Genomic DNA, 23,684 nt, shown 5'->3' on the forward strand with positions numbered 1-23,684 from the left:
TTCCCATGGTTGATTTTTTTTTTGCCCTTAATTTCATGGATAGTGTGGCTATACAAACCAGTTAAGCAAAGTCCACAATCTCTGTCTCATACAACAGTCTCTTTATCCAGTTACCTTTTCTCTTACCTGAGGAGGCAGGGAACAGGCATGTGGACTGTCTGTTTATTTGCTTAATATTCCTGTTAAGATAATAGATTATGAGAAAGTGATGGTCTATATCACACAATTTAAACTTTGAAAGCATTTTTGAATGCAGAAAAATTTCCTCAGACTTGAGTTTCCTAAAGTCTTCCCCATCCTCTCATATGTTTCAGAGAATTTTAAAAACATCAGACTTTTAAAATACAATTTTAGGAAGCGTTCTCCTGTGAATTAAATATTTCAGTAGCTAAGTATATAGGTATATCTGAATAAACTGTTTGGCTAAATGTAAGAGAAAATAGATGGAAGAGTTCTTTCTGGGGAATATTGCTGCTAATTTCCATCATGGGCCTTTTAATGTTTTATTTTATTACTGTATATATTGCACTTCACTATACATAACAACGAATTTAAAAAAATACTTAGGAATGTTGTACTAGGTCACTGAGAGCATTTTTTTTTCATGGAATGGACAGGCCCAGAGAGAGGGCTAATGTTGGAGGGTGGGGGATGTTGGAGCAGGCAGGGACTGTAAGGAAGAAGAAGACTAGAGTCTGTCATGGAGCAGCCACTGCTAAGAATTTTAAGTTGTTATATGTTAAGGTTTCATTTCACCTTCATAATAGTCTTTCAAGGCAGACCATAAGTATTCCCATTTTACACGTAGGAGCCCCGGAGCTCAGAGAGATGGGTGACCTACCGTAGGATAACACCGCTAGCGAATGGTGGAGATGGAATTCAAAACCAGGACTGACCTAAGTTCATGCTCAACTTAAAGAACTGCCTCACAGGCTTAAAATGAGCTTTTCTGCACTTCAGAAAATTAGGAATTTTTAAAAGGTAGATTCTTCTACTTTGAAGTAAAGAGATGTACATGATAATTTTTTTTAATGTTATGTAAGTAGATATTTTTTTTACCTGCTACTTGGATATGTTCAGTTGCCCATATAGAAGCACAAGTTTGAAAGACATGAGTGGTGCAAAGGAGAATGATTTTGGAGCTCAGGGCCTTGCCCAGAAGACCTGGGAGGCTGTGCAGGCAGAAGGATGACCAGTCCAAAAACAGGGAGCAAGGTACCCCAGCCCTGCTCCACATGGCCTCCTGCTGAGTTCGGCCTCTTTCATCATTGTTCTGAGTTTGAAGCCCATGGCATCTTGGCAGATGCTGATTTAAATCTGAATTCTGCCACTTAAGTAGGTGTGTGGCTTTGAGGAAGTTATTTAGCTTTTCTGAATCTTTTCCTTTCCCTATAAAAAAAAAATACAGATTAATAACCTGCCTCATAGAATTGATGTCCAAGTAAAATGTAAAGTACTCAGTAAAAGTACCTTAGTGTTATATTTCAATTAACAGTTTTTAGGGTCGTTGCTTGGAGAGTTAAAGATTCAATAATTACTTAGAGTAAAACTTTCAGCTGTTATTTTTTAATGGCAATTTAAAAAAAATTAAAATTAATAGCTATTTTCAAAATTGCTAAGAGACTAAATCTTAACTCTTACCACTACTAAGGAGAAATGATAATTATGTGATTTGATGGAGTCTCTGGTGGTAATCATATTGCAATATATAAATGTATCAAATCAATATGTTATACCTTAAACTTACATGATATTATATTTCATTTATATCTCAATAAAAATAAATTTAAAAAAATTAATAACCATAGCATAACAGTTTAATTTGTGAACTTTATTCTTCTCAGAATTTCTTGAATAGAATTGTTGACAAGATCTTCCAGGCTGGCTTCATCAATAATCAGGCATCCATAAAATATTTTATAGAATGGATTATTATATTGATTCTTCATAAATTCCCTCAGTTTCTTCCAAAGTTCTGGGATTGTTTTTCTTATGTAAGTAAAGGAGACTTTTCATATTTTTTTAAACTAAGTAAAGATTTTGGCTATGCTGGGAGATTTGTTTCATTTTAATAGTTGGGTTTTTTTTTACTATCAATTGCCCTGTACCTAATACGTTTACATCCTAATTTAGGAGACAGAAATCCTGGGTGTTTGTCTTGAATACTTCTTAGTTTTCATTTGAGCTCTTCTATTCCAACAAAACGAAGATGGCAAAGGCTTTCATTATTGAGAAGGGAAATAGGTGCCTTCTGTATTCTTATTTCCCAAGCAGTATCTTTGTTTGATATTAGAAATAAGAATAATGAGGAATTAAATACATTCCTCGCATCTTAAAGACTTTTTTAGTAGACCAACATAACCAAAGTAGAAAAGCAAGTGTCCATTCATTCCTGCCCTTTCTTCATCTCCACTCATCTGCCTCCTGAATCCCCCTCCCCAACATTGCTTTTTTTTTTATTAAGGTGTTGGTAATATACACTCTTATGAAGGTTTCACATGAAAAAACAATGTGTTTACTACATTTACCCGTATTATCAAGTCCCCACCCATGCCGCATTGCAGTCAGTGTTCATCAGTGTAGTAAGATGCCACAGATTCACTATTTGCCTTCTCTGTGCTACACTGTCTTCCCTGTGACCACCTACACCATGTGTGCCAGTCATAATACCCCTCAATCCTCTTTTCCCTCCCTCCCCACCCACCCTCCCACACCTTTCCCCTTTCGTAACCACTAGTCCTTTCTTGGAGTCTGTGAGTCTGCTGCCATTTTGTTCCTTCAGTTTTGCTTCATTGTTATACTCCACAAATGAAGGAAATCATTTGGCATTTGTCTTTCTCTGCCTGGCTTATTTCACTGAGCATAATATCCTCCAGCTCCATCCATGTTGTTGCAAATGGTAGGATTTGTTTCTTTCTTATGGCTGAATAGTATTTCATTGTGTGTATGCATCTTCTTTATCCATTCATCTACTGATGGACACTTAGGTTGCTTCCATATCTTGGCTATTGTTAATAGTGCTGCGATAAACATAGGGGTGCATCACCAACATTTCTTATAGCTCGAAACTCATTTTTCAGGAATTGGTGCTAAGATTAGTGATGGAGTTGACAGTTGCAGATTTTTTGACAAATACTGAACCGCATCTGAACATCAGTCCTAAAGACTCACCTTGTTTCCTCTTGGCTGCTCAGTTCACCCTTCCTCCCTTAATAGGCAACCTTGCCCTCTGCTTCGTGTGAAAGAAGGGATGCCTTCCTCAAAGTATCTCTTTTTCTGTGTCTCCCTTTCTATGTTAGGGTAGAAATTGTTCTCCTTTTCACATCTGTCCCTGTGTCCTTACTTGTTGTTCCTTTTGGGACTTGATTCTGAATTCTCCCTCTTACTGTTTCCACCATCCAGACATGGGACTGTCTTCTTTACTGTTAAGCTCTGAGGATGAGTGATCTTGGCCTCCCTCTTGGGTTCCTCTTCAACCACTGTGGTCCACTACATTTTCAGAATTCATGCAGTGAGGATTTTATGTGCAGCTGCAGACAGCCTTTTCATTGTCTTTTTGTTTCTTCATCTTCCTCAGCCTCCCTAGTGGCCTTTCACTTGGGCACTAGATTTATACTGCGTGTACTTCATAGCCCCCTTCTGTTAAGCTGCTTACTATTTTTCCATGTTGTTCCTTTCTCCCAACCCTTACACTTGTTATCCCAAGAGTAATTATTTAGCCCCTTGTGCCTCTCTTCCCACACTCCCTTTGTTTTTTAAGCCCCATCTCTGCTGGCTCACTCCCCCTCTGCCACCTACGAGGTGCCCCCACATAATTGCTTCAAATCATGTGAATGAAACTAAACTCATGGTGGTGTCTTCCCTAAAATTGGCTCCCTTTTTGTGGCCCTTCATTCTCCATCTTCTCACTTGAAACCTGGTGTCACACTAAGCAGAGGCAATATCATCCTCACAGTAATTCTGAGAAATAGGTTGGGGTTTTTCTTTCCTTTTTTTTTTTCAAACTGTACTTACAAAGAAACTGAGGTTCAGAGAGATTAATTTTTCATACCACTAAGAAATGACAGCTTTAATTCAAATGGCTGTTTAATTTCAAAACCACATTCTTTATTCAATAGTTTATTTTCTGACTCTTCCTTCTCCTCTTCATGTCCAGGTAATTAAGACTATTCTACCACTTTTCTTGAATTGTTTCTCATGTTTTTTTATTAAGCTAGTTTGTTCTGCCTGCTCTCAGGTGCCTTGGAAATTCTGACAAAAGTCAGGCTGGCTCTACTGTACCTCTAAGACCTCCTGACCCTTGTGTATCCCCACTCATGCCAGCACTTCTGTCAAGTTCTCACTGAGCGCGGTCTCTACTTTTCACAGACCTTTCAGAGCTTGTCTAGTCTCTTTAAGTCTTTTCCTGCAGATGCCCAATGTACTCTTTATTGGAAGCAAATGAAACAACTTTAGCCAACTGAATCAAAAAGGGACTTAAATAAGCAGTACAGGAGGAGGGAATTAGGTAGCGTAGAGAATGCCTGGAGAGCAGCAGGATCAGCCTGTGAAATATGCAGGAGCCTGGAGGCTTGGTGGCTTCCAGAGCTGCAGCCACAGGCAGCCATAGAGCCGGTCCCCCAGGACATGGTTCACCCCATTGGGCATGTGGTGCTATCACAGCTGTGCTGCGGCTGTAGCCAACTCAACACCTGCTGCCTCTGCCTCCTGCTTGGAGGTGGGTTCTCTGTGGGCCTTACCTCTCTAGGTTATGGTGTCTCGACCAGAATTCAGGCCAGTGTCTCTGGATCCAGGTCAGGTGCCTTCTCTTTAGCTGCAAAGAGGCCGGGTAAGTAAGTACCAGGTACTTTCATCTTCCCAGAAGACCTACAATGTGGGAGAATTCCCTTAACTTGGAAGGGGACTCAAGATAGATACCAAAGAAAAGGCAAATATCCACTACAGCCTTTTCTTCCTTTATTGGAAGGAGATGACCTTAATTTATTTTTTGAGAAAATAGAAGTCATCACCTAGTAATACCTCTGTCTTCTTGATGGCAGTCACAGATCTTCCTATGTCTGTTCCTCTAAGACTTCTTCCTCCTTTTACCGTAAAGGACCTGAGTCTTCTGCTTGTCCTTTGACTTGTCTTCTCTCTGCCTTCTTCGGAGCTGTTCGCTATCAGTCTTTCTGCTATACGCTCTTCTTTCTACTAAATGGTTCCCATTGTCTTTTAAAAGTGCTCCTGTGTAATTCCTTGCTTATGGACCCTTACCCGGGACTTCTCATCCCTCTCCTGGACTTGCCTTGTCACACTACTTCCTGAAAGGCATCCAGTTCCACAGGTGGGTGTTTTTTCATGTCCTTTCCACCACCCCTTCAATCTGTCCTCCAGCTTCCCCTCAGGCACTTCTCAGAAGACCAATGTCCAGATTTGGTGTTCAGCTTCCTCCTCCTGCCCCATTGTTCCTCCTCTGTATCCTCGCCAGGCTTTTCCTTCCCTCCCAGCTGCTAGATGTTAGCACTTATCAAGGTTGGGCCTTTGTGATTTCTCCTTGTTTGATGGTCAGTTTTACCAGAGTCATGGATTTGCTTATTATCTGATGTGAATGACTCATTGACTTGTCTTTCTATTCCAGACATGTCCGCCAAGTGCTAAATCAGAGGGGCCAAAGCACAGCCAATGCAGCCTCACACAGTTTCCTTGGGCCACAACCACATCCAGTCTCTTACATGCTGCCTACAGCTGTGTTTGCCCTCGAGTGACAAGAGTTGAGCAGTTGCAACAGAGACAGAAAGACCAACAAACCATATTTTTATTTACCGTTTAGTCCTTTACAGAAAAAGTTTGCTGAGCTCTGCTATAGACATTCTCCTTGCATGTTTGTAAATCATCTAAAACGTAGAGTCCAATACCAAGTGCCTTATTTTTTCCCCAAACTTTATCTTCCACTATGGTGAACAGCAGAACCGTCCATTCAGCTGCACAGACCAGAAACCCTGATGCTTTTCCTGCTGCATGTCTTATTCATGACCTGATCCTTGATCTTACCTCCTAAGTATATTTCTCAGTCCTCCGACTTCTATCTCCACTAGGCCATCTTGGTCCAGGCTGTTGTTACCCATTGCACAGATTTCTCATGGGCCACTTGTATCCACTCTTGCCTCTGTTTCAATATGTTCTCCATCCTAAAGCCAGAGTAGTTTTTCAGAGTGGAAATTTGATCAGGTTATCTACTTTCTTAAAGCATTGCTGTCAGAATAAAGACCAGAAGTCTTCAGAATGGCCTGCAGGTCTCACGCCCTCATCCCCCTCCAGTCCCTTTGTGTGCTACACTCCCCCTTCTGCACTGCAGCCTTACTGTTGTCTCAGTTCTGTTCCCAACCCTTGAATGTAAACAACAGTACATCATTATTTGTCATGGTTCTGGGTAGAGGGCTTGCCTGGGCAGTTCTTCTCCATGTGGTGTTGGCTGGGGCATCACTGCCCCTCGTGTGTCCAGCGGGGTAGCCAGACCTCTTCTGTGGTGGCTCAGGGCTTCAAGAAGGAGCACAAGGAGGACATGTCTCAATGGGCACGCACTGCCCAGCTGCTGGTGCATGCTGCTTGCTAACGTCTCAGCTAGAGCAGGTGGTGTGACTGAGCTTCCCAAGGTTGTAGAAGGTACGTCAGGGCATGAATGCCGGGCAGCTCGTTCAGTGGGGGCCTCTGGTGTGACTCAGTTCCCCCCAGTCTCTGTTTCACATTCATCCAGGCCCTTTTGCTCTTAGGCCTTTGCACATGTTCCTATCTGAAATGGTTGTTGTCCTTCTCTCTACATAACTGCTTTTTGTCCTGGAGGTCTTAACCTTCATGCATCATATGTGCCATTTCTTAAAGGGAGTTGCCTCCCTGAGTGTTTGGATCCCCTTGTGATGGGTTTTTGTAGCACATATACAGTACCTGTTATAAATAGGAATTTTAATTTGTTGTCTGATTGGATTCTATCTTTTCTCCCCACTGGACCACAGCGCCATGAAGACAGGAACTTGATCTATTTTTGTTTTCTCCTGTTTCTGGCACAGTACCAGGCACATAGAAGACATTCAGTAACTACCAGTTAAAGAAAGGAATACATCATCGGATTTTCCCTTCAGTGTGGTTTCCGAACAGTAGTGTTTGTAGTCTCTTTCTAGTCTATCTAGCCCCCATCAGTTTATTATCACTAAAATATGTTATTCTCAATCACTGTTAATTAATTGGGAACATTTCTAAATTCCTGTTTAATACTCTTATGTAATTTTTCATCATGGCTTTTAAGTTGTCAAAAGATTCCATTTACCTTTGGAACCTTACTCTGCCACTCCATCGCTGCACTGGTCTCCCCTCAGCTTATTGTCTCTGCCCCTCATTTGCCTCCTTATCTGTCTGTCTTATTCTCTTCCACCTGTTCTCTCTCCTCCTGCACCCCTGCACCCTCACCTCTGTGCCAGTCCCTCTCATCCTAAAGGCCTTGCCTCTTCTGAGTGAGTGTACCCTTGGCTCTATCACTTGACAGGTAAATTAGTTAATAACTTGCGGTGGCTCCTGATTGTTCAGTGTGTTGGCCTTTGGCTGTAGGAAGTTCCTTTTAATCCTGTTTCCCCACTCAGGCTAGGCCTAGTGCATCAGGGAAGAGACTGCCTCACATGCTGAGCCCGTGTTTCCCGCTCAGCCCTGCTCCTGCACAGGAGCACAGTAAACCTTGAATGACTATTTTGTTTGTCTGATTTTTTTGTCAGGGTGAAGAAAACCTTAAAACAAGCATTTGTACGTTGTTGTCAGTTTTATCACATTTGGAAATCATAACTCAAAATACTCCAGAAAAGGTGAGTTTAAATTGCCTGTAACAAGAGTTTAACCTTGACTATCAAAATAGAATTTTGTTTTTGTACTAATTTTGTTTAAAATATAAAGTGTTCCTCATATTTTTTGCCATTTCCCCTACTTCCTTCTTCCTGTCTGCTCATGTTCTCATGGACTTAGACACAAGTACACAGGAAGGTCCGACCCACTTGCCCGAGTGCATGCTAAATCTGTAGACTAATGGGCAGTTTTTAAGGAGATGATCCTTAATTTTATATAAGTATTTACATAAGATTTTGTTAATTGGATTTAACTATTGCATTTAACTGTTTCTTGAATGATACAGTTATTTACCCAGTTATTTGCTTGTGCAAAGAAACTTATGGTCTGTGTTAAAATGCCATTGGGTAATTGAAGGTTGATGTATAATGTTACCATCTTCAGTGTCAAGGCCAGCTTTTTCAGCTTTCTCAGGTTTAGAGTGATTTTTCTAGTGGTTTACCCCACAGGTAAGTAGAGATCTTAGCTAATTCTGGCTTATCATGGTGGAACTGTGAAGAATTTAGGAGAACCAGTAAGAAGGCAAGGTTCTATAGTATTGAATCTACAGCGAAGAATATGATACGTTGTAAACTCTAGAAGAAAAGTTAGTATATGAAATGAGAAGTGTGGTCCTGTGTTGAAAGTGAAATAAAAAGAGAGAGAAAAGATTTCCTGGAATTTTTCAGTATTCTTGTCTTTAAATTTATTATTTAAATTTAAATATTGATAATCAAATTTAGTTGTTAATTTATTTCATCAATCCTAAAACAGACCTTTCTCCCCACCCCATTTTAACTTTTAAAATCCTCTTAAAATTGATGGTGTCTTACAGTGTCTGTCAGCAGATGGCAGTGTGTTAAAGTTACATGAGAACTTGTGTTAACACCTTCTGGTAAGATCAGGAAAGCGCTAGCATCAGATAACATCAAATGTTACCTTTCTGTTTTAAATATGTGCAGGAAAGAGATTTGCTTACAATCTATTGAGGGAAGTAAAAGAGATAAGAAATTGTACTGTTGCAGGGTGGATGAAATAGCTGAAGGATTGTTTAGACAAATTCTGACAGTGAATTCATCTTCCAGACAGACCTGATTCAGACCTTAACTTCCCCCCCTACTTGGTGTGTGAGTTGTTCATGAAAATTAACCATTTTAAAACTCCCCTTTCCCCAGCTCAACAGTGGTGTAGGACTAATGCTCGGCAAATGAGGAATCTGGACTTTATCCTAAGAGCGTTGGGGAGCTGCTGCAGGATTTTAAGCAGAAACATGACAGGGTCTGATTTGTGTGTGTGGCTACAGCGTTTTGAATGGGTGGTGTGGGGGCAGAACTGGAGAGAGGCAGACCAGCTAGGAAGCTGCCAAGGGACCTGAGTGCTTTCATGGTGCCCTGCCCTGGGGTGGTGGCGTGGAGGAGGCGAACAAGTCAGTGTGACATGTATGTGGTGGAGAGAAACCCCCAGCCTTGGGGATGGGCTAGGTGGACAGATGAAACCCAGGGGTATGACCTGGGCTGCCAGGCTTAGCATGTCTTTCACACATGGGGGAGATGATAATGGGCAGCGGTCTGAATCTGTTACCTGTGACCCCTACAGAGACACAGGAAAGAGCAGTTGGATATTGGGGTCTGCAGCTCAGGAGGGTGGTCTGAATAGGAAATCCAACTCATGTTAGAGATCACAACTCATTATCTTAAGCAGCCAGGCAAGTAGCAGAAACAAACATTGCCAACTTGTGAACCAGGAGGGTGTGGAAGGGCTGCAGGTGAACCGGGTGCTCTTGTGCTGTGAAGGTAGTGTGGGGCTATAGTCCATTATACGCCTGGGGCTGCAAAGCCTGGAAAATGAAAACCTGTATTTTTAAAGCATCCCTGGAGCCAGATCTTCAGGCATTTGCAAAGGGTCTGGAAGGCAGGAGCACACCTGTGTGGGCATGCCAAATCACAGAGGCACCTGTTTTCCTGAGGTAGGATTAGCTGAGGCCCAGTGTCCAGCTCTGTGAACACTAAGAGGCAGAGGGCAGCTCATTTTTTGCTCATGTGAATGCAGGAGGCATGGCGTGGTGTGAGGTCTGCAAACAGTGGTTGTGGCTAGATCATAGAAGAGGGAGGTGGTGGCCCAGTTCAGTGGTGTGGCTCCTGGTAGATCACCTTGAGAGCTGAGAGTCTACATCTTTAGTACTTCCAGGGGTACAATAATAAAGATCCATTTCTGCCTAACTAGCCATATTCAGTTCCTGCAGCCAAGCTCTGATGGGTTAAGATTAAAATACTTTTTTCAAAACACTGTGCAGGTGGTGGGACTAGGAAGGTGGGGGGAGGCAGGTGTGGTTATAAGGGGACAGCAGGAAGGATGCCTGGGTATAGGAGCTGCTCAGTGTCTTGACTGTCATCGTGGATACACAAACATACACATGTGAGAAAACTGTCAACACCACACACACACAAATGAATACAAGTAAAACTGAGGAAATCTAATTTACCAGTGGACTATATCCATGTCAATATCCTGTTGTGACATGATACTGGAATTTGCCAAATGCTGCCATTAAGAGAAACTGAACAAAGTCTTAAGAGAGGCACAAAGGATCCCTCTGTTTCTTAAAACTGCAGGTGGGTCTAAATTGTCTCAATAACAGTTTCAGTTAGAAGAAGAAAGTAGCTGTCACCCACAAGTTTGGGAACCTTGAGTGGACTGAGGGCATGGGTGTGAATGAGGTCACACAGAGCGAGTACAGCCTGATAAAGTGGGGAAGCCAAGGACCCAGAAGAGCCACCAGCATTGGAGGGGTGGGACAGGAAGACGGTGCAAAAGAACAGCAAGAGGATGAGGAAGACCCCCCTCAGGATTGTGGTGTCCTGAGGGACATAAGGGGACCTTCCCAAGGAGAGAATGGCCAAGAGTGGAGCGCCTGGAGAGGGCAGGCAGAGAAGGGCATCATCCACAGTTTTAGCAACAGGCAGGTTGTGACTTTGGAGAATGCACTGCAGTGGCCCATGAAGAGCACCCGAGGGAAAGAGGTGGGCAGACCCGGAGATGGTGTGGACATACAGATGCTTTGGGTCAGATGTCGGAATAGCTGATTTTAAGGTCGTAGAAAAAAGAACAGGGTTTTATGACAAGGTCTGGGGTATGGCAATGGGCAGAGAATGGTAGGCAATGGTTTTTTCATGGTGGTGGAGAGGTAATGATGGAAGTCACACTGAGGGTTGGAAAGGCCCCAGATCCTCCTCTGATTTAGGAAGGAGGGAGAGAGGTTGAGAAATTTGCCGTGGATGAGAGTACTGAAAGGTTCAGGGGTGGGCGAAGGAGAAGGGAGGGCAGCGAGGGGAGGAAACACAATCCTCTGGGAGCAGAGGGAATCCGTGGAGTTTGTTTGGATAGTGAGCAGAGACCATGGAGATAGGGCGTGTGTGAGATCTCGTTGGCCGCAGGCTCCCTGTTGGAAGGCTACTTGGGAAGAAGTCATGTTGGTTTTTTGCTTCCCCTTTTCTTCCTCACTCCGATGTGTGTCCTCTGCGTATTATGTGTCTTCATATGTCATTCTAGGCCCCTGGGATTCTGCAGTGAACAGAACACGCATCTCTCTCCTTCAATCCGGTGGCAGGTGGGGAGATGACAAAGGAACAGGCTGCTGTCAGCCGGTGACACCAGCTTCAAAGAGAAAGAAAACAGAACCAGGGGCTAAAGCCATTTAGAAAGTGGGCTCAGGAGAGACCTTTCCAAGGGGATGATTCTGAATACATGCCCGAAATTGGTGGGGATCCAGGTACTTTCCAGGCCGAGGGAACAGCAGGCGCTGGCTGTAGGTGGGACCCACCTAGTCAGGCCCAGGAGATCAGAAGGATTGGTGCAGAATAAGGGAGGGGGCGGGGAGTGAGGACTCCACGTAGGCTGTGGGGAGAAAGCAAGACCTTTGTAGGGTATGTTGTGTGGGGGACCACTGTCCTGCTGACACTTCAGATTTGCCTCTTCTTCACAATAGTCACCTACTACGTGAATCAAGGGTGATAAAACTCTTAAGTGGTGCATGTTAAAGGCAGTGTACACGAAATGCTGGTATAGCACTTGTGATGTATAACTAATGGCAGTTGGGTGTTATTTATGTTAGATACCACATGTGCTTCATAAAATTGTAAAGGACTGTGAAATATTAGTAATGACTGACTTTCTCTTTTCCCCTTTTTTAAATGTTTAAATTCTCTTTTAATGGTATTTTGGTTGTCTTGGTTAACCTGCTTTGGCTTCCAGCTTCTAGATTTAATCACATATCATGCAGAAGTTTCCCTTTCCTATACCACCCCGGCACTTCTCTTTGATCTTCCTTCCAACCAAGTAAATGTATTTTCTCTTCCCTACATGTCATTTGCTGGTTTTCTTAGATAACCTTGAGTATGCCCTCCAGCCTTTTCTCTTCACCTTCTTAGCAGCTGACCTTCCTCCATGTGGCCTTTCTACTGGGCCCTACATGACTAGTCACCCCACCTTACCCCAATCCAGCACAGACAATGTTAGTTGTTCATTAGGTAGGGATGGTCATTTTTATATCATAGTTATGTATGTGTGTATATGTATCTATATGTCTCCCAACAGTGTTTTTGTAATGCTGACAATACTGTGAACTTTGATAAATGTTCATAACATGTTGAGTAAAGGGATGAAATAAAGAAGATTGTATATATCTGTATGTGGTCCTTCCCAGGGACTTTGGGGAACTGAGATGTGCCAGTAACCATGCTGGAGTACTGGGAAACTCTCCAGTGCATATCCTTGTTTCTAATCAGTCAGGAGATGCTGACTGTAGGGCTCTTCAGCAGGTGCAGCCCCAAGAATTTTCAAGTGGCCCATTTGGCGGGGGGCATCAAGGTAGCTCCTGTTCTTTTATTAAAAGTTTGAGTCCATCTGGTTTCCCATTAATACATGTCTCTTCCTTTGCCTTTTGTTGTCTGTTGAGCTGTGTGGTTTTAGAAATTGGGCTATCATTGCATGAAGTCTCCAGGCTGTGAATGTGGAACAGTCTGTGAATCCATAGGAAAAGACCACAGAGAAGGTTAAATGATTGTGTTAATTTGTTGCTACACTTAGTGCTCTGTGGATCCAAGATCACCATAAGAGAGAACAGAGTAGTTCACAATCAGAGGCAAGGAGGAAACAGCATCTTAGGAGATGCCTTCCTTTAGAAGCACTTTCAGGTTCCCCAAAAGTGGAGCCCTTAGGGAATAATCCTAGCTTAACCTAGGTACCAGAGTGTGGGGAAAAATGTACTGCAGCCCTGTGAATGAAAACTAAAGAGCAGGAGGATATCTTTCTGACCAGATTGCTAATGCCAAGGCTTAATTTTGAGGAGGAAGTCTGCATAGACCCTGATGTACAACCCAGGAACTAAGGCCCACTATGTAACACTTTCATAATTTGTATACCTTGTTTTTGGTCTTTCAGTCAAGGGTAAAACGGTCCATGTTTACATATGAAGAATTTTTCCCTTTCTTTTCAGAAACCAGTTCTGAAGCAAGCCCTTATTACTGTGCTGAACTGGTGTTTCAATCACAATTTTAGTATCCGACTGTATGCCTTAGTTGCTCTTAAGAAAATCTGGAGCATTTGTAAAATGCTGCATGTTGAAGAATTTGATGCTTTGACTTCTGTTATTGAATCCAGTCTTAATCAAGTGGAAAACATGCATGGAGCAGGGTAAGTAGGCTGGCACCCTTCCCGTTACTTCCGAGAGAGCACATGGGGAGGACAGAGGAGCCCATCTTGTTCTCCGTGTTCGGGTGTAGGGCACAGAGCCTGGGTAGGCAGGGGGCAAGCAGGTCACTACGTGACATACAGTTTAATTAATTCTAATTGCCATCAGCTCCATCTTGATCTTTTTTCCTTTTTTATCTTTGATCTTTTATTTTATAAGTCTTTTACACATCTTTAGGTGTTTCTGTTCAGTACACCCAAATGTCATTATCCTCAGTTGTCAAAGAACTGCTGAGAAGCAGCATGATCTGACTTGAAAGACATATTCTTAACCCCTCAGCTATACTAATTAAATCTGTAAGTGGTTTTCTTTTTTTCTAAGAGAATGTCTCTATTTCTCAAACAAAATCCTACTCAGATTCTCAATATAAAACAGATAAAACAACTGCTGCTATGGGCAGAACAGCGGAGGGGAGCATGACCCAGGGTTTTGTGAATTCTCTTGGTTGAAAGTCAGCAAAGAGTATGAACTTGAGTATGACATCATCCATTTTACTTCTGCATTTTTTAAAATGTGAGGAGCAGATCAGAGGTGGGCAATAGAAATGGGAGGAAAATCGAGAGTTGGATTAGTATGAGAGTAGTCAGGGCTCAGAGACATGGACAAGGTTCAGGTAAAGTAAAACAAGCCTGAGAGCACAGGAGCAGTTCCAGTGGTGGCATTGGGGTGGAAGCCAAATTGAAATGGGTTGAAAAGTGGAGGGGACAATATGTTATTTGAATCCGGGTGATTGATAAGTTGGATGGTGTCACATTATTTTCTGTACTTGAATATTTGAAATTCTTTGTGTCTTTTATTTTTAAAAATTGAATGATGAGGAAGCTAAAACAGCTAACTTGCACAGATAATTTTCTCCAGAACTTTTCTGTGTAGTGTAGAAGGAAGAACAATAGTTAAAGGTGGATGTGCTGTCAAAGGAGGGCTTTTACATTATTTTTTTTGTAACAGTAGTTTTTAATAGGTATTCATGGTTAGGAAATTGAGTGGTGCAGAAAGATTTAACAACGAGACAGTCTCCTGCCCTGGTCCCATACCCTCGTTTTCCACCAAGATAAGTTTCTGGTAACAGCTCCCTGCTCTTCTGTGGCCATGCCATAAGTTATGTCACCACCAGTCCCTACTGAGGGGCACTTTAGTATGGTTTCTGTTTTTTAAGATAGACATAAAGCCCTTTGAATAGGCTGAAGAAAAGGCTAGTATAGAGAAGAGATTCAAAAGGGGAAGATGGGGCAAAATCCAAGGAAATGAGACTTGGGGCACATATTGGGGTATTGTCCTTTAAAAGGGACTCTTGAAAGCAAAGGAGAAGCAAGGACAGGGGGCCAGAGATGAGAAGTCTCCCATGCAAGGTCTTCTATTTCTCCCTCCTGTGATATGAGAGGCATGGCCTTCAGAAGGGAGGAAAGGGGCTGGGGGCCTTGGGGATGGGAGAAGCCAGGCTGGCCGTAGCAGGAGAATGGTCTTGCCAGGAAATTGTCTTGAAATTGCTACTTAACTTTGGGGCTATTGATCATGAACCAAATCAGAAACTGCTGGGGTCATGGTAATAGTACATGGCATAACTTTTTTCTCTACCTTTTTTGCCTTTTAAAACTTGACAAATGCGTTGAGAAAACCTGCTCAGATTCCATTTGTTTGGCTATGAAAGTTGGTAGCTTGGCTATGTGTTATGAATCTTCAGAGTAGAAATAACAACTTATGTAATGATTTTCTATCCTGAAAAAAAAAAGTGTTTCCTCTCAGAGAGAGACGTGTAAAGATTCTGACCCAGAGTCCTTATCCAGTTCTTTTAGAATTCTTTATTCCCAGATATGTAGGTTGTATGTCTGGCAGGCTGTTCCTGTGAGGTCTTTCCCAAAACGTCCACTGAGACTGTCTTTACTTGCCTTCACCTCTGATGGTGCACAGGCCTCTGCACACTCCGCTAGGTGATCCCAACACTCAGCATGACACCTGGCTCTCATCCTTGTTGAATTATTGTTTGTTGTACGGCTGTGAGGGAATTATTTAATTTCTTTGTCTGACTTAGAGTTTCATTTCAAAATCTCAAATTGACTGTCAGTTTTTCAAGTATATTGATCTTGGAGATATGGGTATGTCATTCTTAGGATAAAATTCACAAAGCTTTCCATTCATTTTAAATTCTGCAGTACCACTCTAGGATAGCTAATAGATTTTTCCCCCTTACCAGGGTTGTTTCACTTGTTGGTACCTCACACCACATTTTTAATCTCTACTTAGGAATGCCAGGAAGAATTGGCAACGCATCCAAGAGCATTTCTTTTTTGCAACATTTCACCCACTGAAGGATTACTGTCTGGAGGTGAGCAAAGAATATCATTTGTAAATTCTCTACTATATCTTTAATCCTTATGCTTTCTTTCTGCCGTAGTTGTTGAAGGGTTATGATTAGGTTAATTTTTTTCCCTTAAACAACATCGATTTAACATTGTGAGTTCTGAGTTTAATTTTGTCACTTTATGCAGATGACTTTTTGCATTTCACTGTTAAGCAGTGAAAATTGGCTAGTCAATCTCACTTTCTATTTCTCAGGCAGTGTCTGGCTTGTAAACACTGTAAGGGGGATATTTAACTCTAAACAGAAATCTGTTCTGACATTAAAAGGAAATGAGTGAGAACATTGTACAGGTGAGATTTTGTTTTAATGAAGACCATTGTTAATGAAAGAACAAAAAGACCTACCGTCGCTAATTGATTTTTTAGGTTCTGGGCAAGTAAAATTGTATAGTCAGTGATACACCAATGATACATCTTATTGATCATAACAGAACATACACAAGTCTAAGAACCATAAACATATGTATTACAATTAGCATGTGATTAATTAATATATAAATTATTAAAATTTGTATAAGTTGTATTACTTTCTCCCTTTCAGCTACTATTATAGTGTTCTGCCTTTGAATCTAAAAAATGTGACTTATGATCTTTTTCTCTAAATAACTTGGAAATACCAGTCACTTCAGCTACTGTGCATAATCAGATTTTTCTGGCAGATTGCCAATAAGCTGGCCTTTAAAAAAATGTATAGATATACATGTTGTGAAATATTTATCATAGAACATTAATGTATATTTTCTGTTGCTTCATTTGAAAAATTATTTAGGATCTTTCAAATATTTTAACATGCTCTGTTCTGTGTTCTTTAGTGCCAAGAGTGCTTTGTTTGACATCTTTCTGAAGGATTCTTTAATAACTCTAGTGTTAAGTCAGCCTTTTATATCCAATTCTCCAGCAGGAGTAAGTCCCTTCCTTCCCTCTTTCCGTCATCCCTACCTTTGACCGTTCCTTTTATGTATTTTATATATTTTGTTCTCCATTAATGATATGAATAACTGTACGTGTAAATAAAATAATGGCTCACAAGAATTCTGTGTCTTTATTTATACATTTGGAGCTATACTTCATACCTAAATAAGCATTTAGTAACAATCATTATGCCAGTTTAAATTTTCACAGCATTAGCATGAAGAAAACCATATTCATTGTAAAAGCTTATGAAATTTCATTTTTCAATCACCTGTTACTTGTGCTTCTGTTTCTTATGTGCCTTACCACCTTTGACGATTTTCTGGTTCTCAGTTTTCTTTCAGAAGGTAAGAAATAGAAAGGAAGGCTGTTTATGTAGTGACTCAATAATAACCATTCCAGTGGTGCCATACTGTGCCATTTACAAAACATTTTCATGTGCTGTTTTAACTTGGTTGTATCCTTAATTTACAAATGAGGGAGCTGAAGCTGAGGAAGGCGAAGTGGTTTGTCTAACGTCGCACAGCTAATAGGTAGTCAAGGCAAAATTTAGATTCTAAATTTGTCTGAATAGTACATCAAGAGCTTGAACCTGATCACTTATGTTTGGTTACCAATAAATAGCATTTATTCAAATGTTGTCCTGCATTCATACTGACTAATTCCACAACTTTTGCATTTATTAAGAGCATGGTGGCTTATTACATCAATTAGAAATACCACAGTGGAAGATCTGCCTGTTTTCAAGGATTTCCTAAATTGATCCCCTAATTTCTTAGAGAAGATAAGAAATATATATAGACAATTGCTGCAAGAAATACATGCAAGTGCGTAATTTGACAGATAATGATAGTTTGGGATAATACATCAGTACTAATATTTAAGTTGTATGCTGAACATGTTATTCACATATTTCTTCTATTTAAGGGAAAAACTTCAGATTTTACAATTCTTTTTTCAGACCATATTTTACATCCTTCCACGCCTTTCAGGCCTTATTGAAGATGAATGGATTGCTATTGATAAGTTTATCCAATTCACTGATATCCCTTTAGATGCAGGATTTCAGTGGTACCTTTCTCCAACTCAACTTTGTGAACTAAAACCAGGTGACTGGTCTCAGCAGGACATAGGTAAAAAAAAATTTTGTTTTATTTTTTTCCCTTTGTTGACTTGGTTAAAACTTTTTGATTTAAGTTAGAACAGGCAGTAAATAATAGCACTTCTTCATTGATGTGGTGAACTCTGCTCCTTGCTTAGAGAAAAGACAGTGAGAAAATGTGGTATGATCTTGACCAAAAAGCTAAAGCTAGTGGCTTTTCTTTGAAATGCTGTTAATATTCATTGCTCTTCCACTATATATTTCTATAAAAGAGATTTTTGAAAGGTCCAAATTATTAGAAAATCTGTTCCTGTCCATTTAGGAGTAAAGCAGAGCTCCTGACTGGGGCTGGCTATATACCACTCATCTGTTAGCCTCTCTTTCTCCTGTACTTTTGTCTTCCTTTTTACACCTACTCCTGCCCTGCAGCTTTCTTAGGACCCACATCGGCCTCTCGCTCACCTCCTCCTTCCCTTCACGTCAAGTTACCCTAAAAAAACAAGGATCAATTCCCCCCACTATTTTGAAAATCACAACCAATCGTAAAAGTTGCGTGTAGTCTACATTCTCATCATTTCTCTCACTCATGTTCTGTCTTCATTCCGGCTCACCCCAACCCTTACCCATCACTGAAACTTCTCTTAGAAAATCAGAAGTGTTCTTTGTCTCCTTTACAGAATCTAAAATAGATGCTCTTCTCTTACCTACCGATGTTTACATAGTGTTTATTTGGTAGTTTCTTGTTCTCCTGATTTTCCTCCTAAATCTCTTTTCACTCTCCTTTTTGAGCTCCCCCACTTGTCTCTTGTAGTTCTCTGAAATTTTAATGTTTTCAAGAATCCTTTGGACAAGTTGTTAAAAGTACAGATTCTTGGGTCCCACCCTGAGATTTTAAATCAGTATGTCTGGAGAAGAGTTCTGGGAAAGTGCATTTTTTATCAAACACTCTAGATAGTTCACTAATGCATTTTAAGACATAATCACTTAAAATTTATTTATTCAGCAGAGATTTATTGATTGCCTACTATGTGCTAGGCTAGTAAGACAAATTCCCTGCCCTCATGGACCTTACATTCCTACAGGGAAGCAGCATGTCTTGCCAATGGGTTTCAGCCCCTGGCAAGTTCACTGTGGATTCAGTGTGACCAAAGAAAATGACAGTAAAGCGTTCTTGGGGTGAAAGGGTTATTCCCAACTTTATTTCCACAGTGGCAGGTCAATCACTAAAATCCTGTTCACTCAGAGAGAGTTTGCATGCAGCAAGCCGGTCTATGCCTCTGGGCCCCTCTGCCCACACAGCCGTCCTCTGGGCCTCTCTGCCTCCACAGTCGTCCCATACAGCCATCCTCTGGACCTCTGTCCTTAGTGCTGCCACCACTCCAGCCTCTGTTCTGCTCTCCTGCAGCCTTGCAGCCATGCCACTGTGTTGCCCAGAGCATTGGGTGGAGCTCTTTATATGGAGTCAGTAGCAACGCATTGCCCACATGTGTGTAGTGAGCTAGCCAATCAGGGCCTAATGAAAATTCTGGCCACAGGACCCTTCATTTTATCCACACAGCCCTAAACAAATATATAAGGTAACATCAGGTAGTAAAAAGGACTATGAAAAAAACAAAGCAGGGTAAAGATAGTGACAAATGGTTAAAAAGATCTTTCTAAGGAGTCGACACTGAGCAGAGACCTGTGTGAAGTGAGAGCAAGTCAAGCACTGATGTAGGGCAAGTGCTTTCCCCAAATAGGGGGCAGCAAATGTGAATATTTGGGTGCAAAAGATGGTGACAAGAGCCATTGCACTGGTGTGGTGGGGACAGCCCGACTAGGGTGGGTGAGCAGAGACGGAGAGGAGAAGAAAGAGGGATAGCACCTGTGGGCAGCCGGTTTGAGTTTTGCCATAGGTGGAGCAGAGAAATGAGGGGATGGGACAAGGCTAAAGAGGTCTTGTTTGTTTTGTTTTTGGTAAAGAGGAATGTTGCAGTGTGGTTTTTATGCCGAGACTTAAATGTTAGTATCTCCCAAATGTTTTCATTGGCTTGGTGTCCTTCTCATTCTGCATGCTCTCCTTGAACATTTTTATTAATTTCTACAACTTGAAACCACCACCTACATAATGTTACTTTTAAATCTTTCTCTCCGCCTGCCCTGTTTTGAGCTACTGGGCTTCTGTACCCAGATACTCCATAAACTCTTGAAACTCAACATACCCAAATCAGATTTACCTTTCTGCCCAAACTTGCCTCCTCTGTATACCCTTATTAGTGGTCACCTGGCCATCACAGAAGTCATTCTCTGTATACCCTTATTAGTGGTCACCTGGCCATCACAGAAGTCATTCTCTGTATACCCTTGTTAGTGGTCACCTGGCCATCACAGAAGTCATTCTTTTCCTGTTTTCTCCGTTGCCACATTACCCATTACCAAATCTCAGTGGTTCTGCTTCCCAAACCTGGCTGCTTCTCCTTCTCTTTAGCCTCTCTTGCACTGACTTTGTTGAGACTGTCTTTGTCTTTTCCTGGATGAGTACAAAAGCCTCTTAATGTTTCCCAGCCTCAACTTATCTTCACATTGCTTTTAAAGGGATTTTTTCTAAAATACAAAACTGTTCTGGCCTGAGCCATCTCATCTCCCTCCATGGCATGCTGGGAGCTACACCAAAGTTTTGCTGGTGCCCAAGCCATTTTCCTTCTGTGCCCTGCATGTGCACACATGCATACTGTGGTCTGCACGGTCCTTCCCACACTGCGTTTACTGACTGTTACCTCCCTTCCCTTGAGCCCTCCTGGGGCTCTTTGCCCTCCTCCCCTAGACACCAATAGCTCTTCCTGTGTGTACATACCCTCACTGTAGCACTGCACTGTGGTTATTTCCACGTCTCTTCCATCTGCAGTAAGCTAAGTGCTCCTCAGTTGTTCAGCCAACAGTTGGAAGCTGGGCAGAGTTGAGGAAAGGCCTGGAAGGAGTCTCAGTCCTTTACTAGAGCTTAGAGCACTGCAGTTAGTTTAACAGCATCTGTGTTTACTTATTTGGTCAGCAAAGACAGGACTGCTTCAGAGAATATCTTTCATTTTAGAGAAGTGCCCCCAAGTACTTGTAAAATAATTAAAGACTGTATTGTTTCAGTAATATACTTCCATAGAAAGTTCTAATACACTATGGTTTGTAAGACACACCATTATTTTATGTACCGCTAGGGAAAAAAAATGCTACCAAACTATAATACCTATGGGTTCTAAGATGCTTCCCAATTTTGGATATGCTAAAATGTAAAAATTGCATCTTATATTTTCATGAACTGTTGTAGTATCTCAGGTGTAGAGTTGAATTTGAATAAAATTACTATTGAAAATAGCAATTGTGTCCGAATCCAAGTAAAGCTCTTTAGTTAATCTCATTCTAAACTATCATTTTTAACTCTTAAAAATGTGTGTGTGTGTGTGTGTGTGTGTGTGAATAGATATTTAGATAAATGGGATTATTTTCTTTTTCATTCCCAGGTTATAACTCAGGCGAAGCAGATACCCAGTCAGAGTGGACTGATGTTCAGAAGAAGATTATCCCATGGAAAAATAATGTTCCAGATTTAGACCTGGAGCTAGTATTTCAGGATCGTGCTGCCAAACTTGGAAAATCAATTAGTAGACTGATTGTAGTGGCCTCACTCATTGATAAACCAACCAATTTAGGAGGTACAGTTGTCATTTTCCAGGGGCCTTGTTTAAAATCTTTTGATCCTGAAAACTTATTATCAATCCAATGTCATTTTGGGCTGTCTTTTCCACATTTAACCCCCTTTGGGAGCTTCAGAGGAGCGCATGGGGTGTAACATGCTCAGTGTTACACCAGAAGCAGTAACTCCAGCTTGTTTTTTGCAGGCCTGTGCCGGACCTGTGAGGTCTTCGGGGCCTCGGGGCTCGTCCTTGGCAATCTTCAGTGTATCAGAGACAAACAGTTTCAGCACCTCAGTGTTTCGGCTGAACAGTGGCTTCCATTAGTGGAGGTGAGTAGAAAGTTGTTTATTATTAAAATTTTTATCATAGTACTATCCTCATGTATCAGTTCTTTTGCAGTGATTTATAGTAGTCCTGCCTTTTGATCATTTTAAATAATACTTAATGTAAAATAATACAGCCCATTTCTGTTATCCAATTCCTTTTACTACCTTTCACATTGTTGTATTTTTAGAAATCATCAATAATGTTCAGTTTTTTCAGTTTTTTTCATGAGTCCGGTTGTAACTAACTCCTGATTTAGGAATACTTTTTATAAATTTATGTGGTGTTGGGGGAATTCTTTTTTATAGCTTATAATTGTCCTTTTCTTTTTACCCAGCTTAGTTTCGATTTTTCTCCAAGCAGGACTGTACATGAATGATTTTACTATTCTACTCTTTTTAAACTAATATTAAGGTAAAACCACCTCACCTAATTGATTATCTGCAAGAGAAAAAAGCAGAAGGTTATACCATCATTGGTGTGGAACAAACTGCCAGAAGTTCAGACCTAACCCAATTCCGCTTTCCTGAGAAATCTCTACTCTTGTTGGGGTAAGAAAATTCTCGAGTCTCAGTCTAGAAACTGTTTCAGGAATTTCATAATTCACTAGACTCCTGATATTACACCCATACTCAGCTTCTGACTTGTAACGCTTGTGAAAGCCCCCCTAGTTCTCATTTCACTTCATTCACACTTTAGGATGGTCAGGTGAACATACAGACCGATAAATTTTTTTGTTACATTCTTACTCTCCTAGTACCATAGACTTACTTCATTTTGTTAATCTATATCTTCCAGTGACATTCAGAATATCTGAGAAAAAAATTATTTTTGAACGAAAAGAAAACTAACCTTTCTTTTCCCATTTTTCTCCATCAGAAATGAGCGTGAAGGAATTCCAGCATATCTGATCCAGCAATTAGATGTTTGTGTGGAAATTCCTCAGCGGGGTATCATCCGCTCGCTTAACGTCCATGTGAGCGGAGCTCTGCTGATTTGGGAATATACCAGGCAGCAGCTGCTTAACCATGGGGACATGGTATCATGAAGTCGGTGCCTTATCTGAATTATTGGTGCTACTGAAACATTTTTTTAAAATTATTTGAACTAATGAAATAGATAATGAAATTTGCTGGGATGATTTGTATTTTTTTTCTCACAATGCCAAAACATTTTCATGTGCCTTAAATATATTACTCTGCTGTCCCCTTTAATAAACATTTTTAACTATACTGTATTGCTTCTTTAATATTTTAAGCAATTGTGGAAATAAAATAGTGTATTTAAGGGAAATAATTTATTTCCTAGAAACTTTATTTCCTAGAATAATTTATTTCCTAGAAACATGGAGTATGATAGGAGTAAAACAGAATTAAGGCAGCTACTATGTACGAATCTAATGTCTGATCGTCGTAAGGAAGCAGTGGGGTGGCAGCTAAGGTTCTGCATGAAGAGGAGCCACTGCCTGTCTTTGCTGCTTTGCATTTGCTTATTCCCAGGGGGAAAACCTGCTTGGATAGATGCTGAGCGAGCTTTCCTAGTAAGTCCATGATGCTCAGGTAATCGGTTTTATTTTTAAAGCCAAAAATTCGACCATAATCATTCATATGAATTTTTTAGGAAAATTTTCATATACTACCTTTGCTCAGGGAGTTCAGATAGTGGTTATAAATAGTCTATATTCTGACAGCTGCCAATTTAGAGCCAGAGATGCATACCATTACCAGAAGTG

At 41.0% G+C, this 23,684-nt stretch overlaps 1 protein-coding gene across 5 annotated transcripts in view; it reads left to right on the forward strand.

Moving 5' to 3' along the window:
- Window positions 1-23,184, forward strand: part of TARBP1 (tRNA guanosine 2 -O-methyltransferase TARBP1) — a 100,253-nt gene extending 77,069 nt beyond the window's left edge. For 4 of the 5 annotated variants that reach the window (XM_037017068.1, XM_037017066.2, XM_037017069.2 and 1 more), the window contains 9 exons: window positions 1,845-1,994; window positions 7,740-7,826; window positions 13,337-13,533; window positions 15,833-15,914; window positions 17,823-17,994; window positions 21,455-21,646; window positions 21,833-21,957; window positions 22,367-22,503; window positions 22,832-23,184. In XM_037017068.1, the coding sequence (XP_036872963.1) occupies window positions 1,845-1,994; window positions 7,740-7,826; window positions 13,337-13,533; window positions 15,833-15,914; window positions 17,823-17,994; window positions 21,455-21,646; window positions 21,833-21,957; window positions 22,367-22,503; window positions 22,832-23,000 (1,311 nt within the window). In that variant the 3' untranslated portion in view covers window positions 23,001-23,184. Of the gene's footprint in view, window positions 1-1,844; window positions 1,995-7,739; window positions 7,827-13,336; window positions 13,534-15,832; window positions 15,915-17,822; window positions 17,995-21,454; window positions 21,647-21,832; window positions 21,960-22,366; window positions 22,504-22,831 lie in introns of those variants that run through there. The other variant, XR_012133321.1, reaches the window with a different exon arrangement.
- The last annotated feature ends 500 nt before the right edge of the window (window positions 23,185-23,684 follow it).

The sequence above is a fragment of the Manis javanica genome, chromosome 7 (genome assembly GCF_040802235.1).
Source record: "Manis javanica isolate MJ-LG chromosome 7, MJ_LKY, whole genome shotgun sequence".
In the NCBI taxonomy this organism is placed as follows: domain Eukaryota; kingdom Metazoa; phylum Chordata; class Mammalia; order Pholidota; family Manidae; genus Manis; species Manis javanica.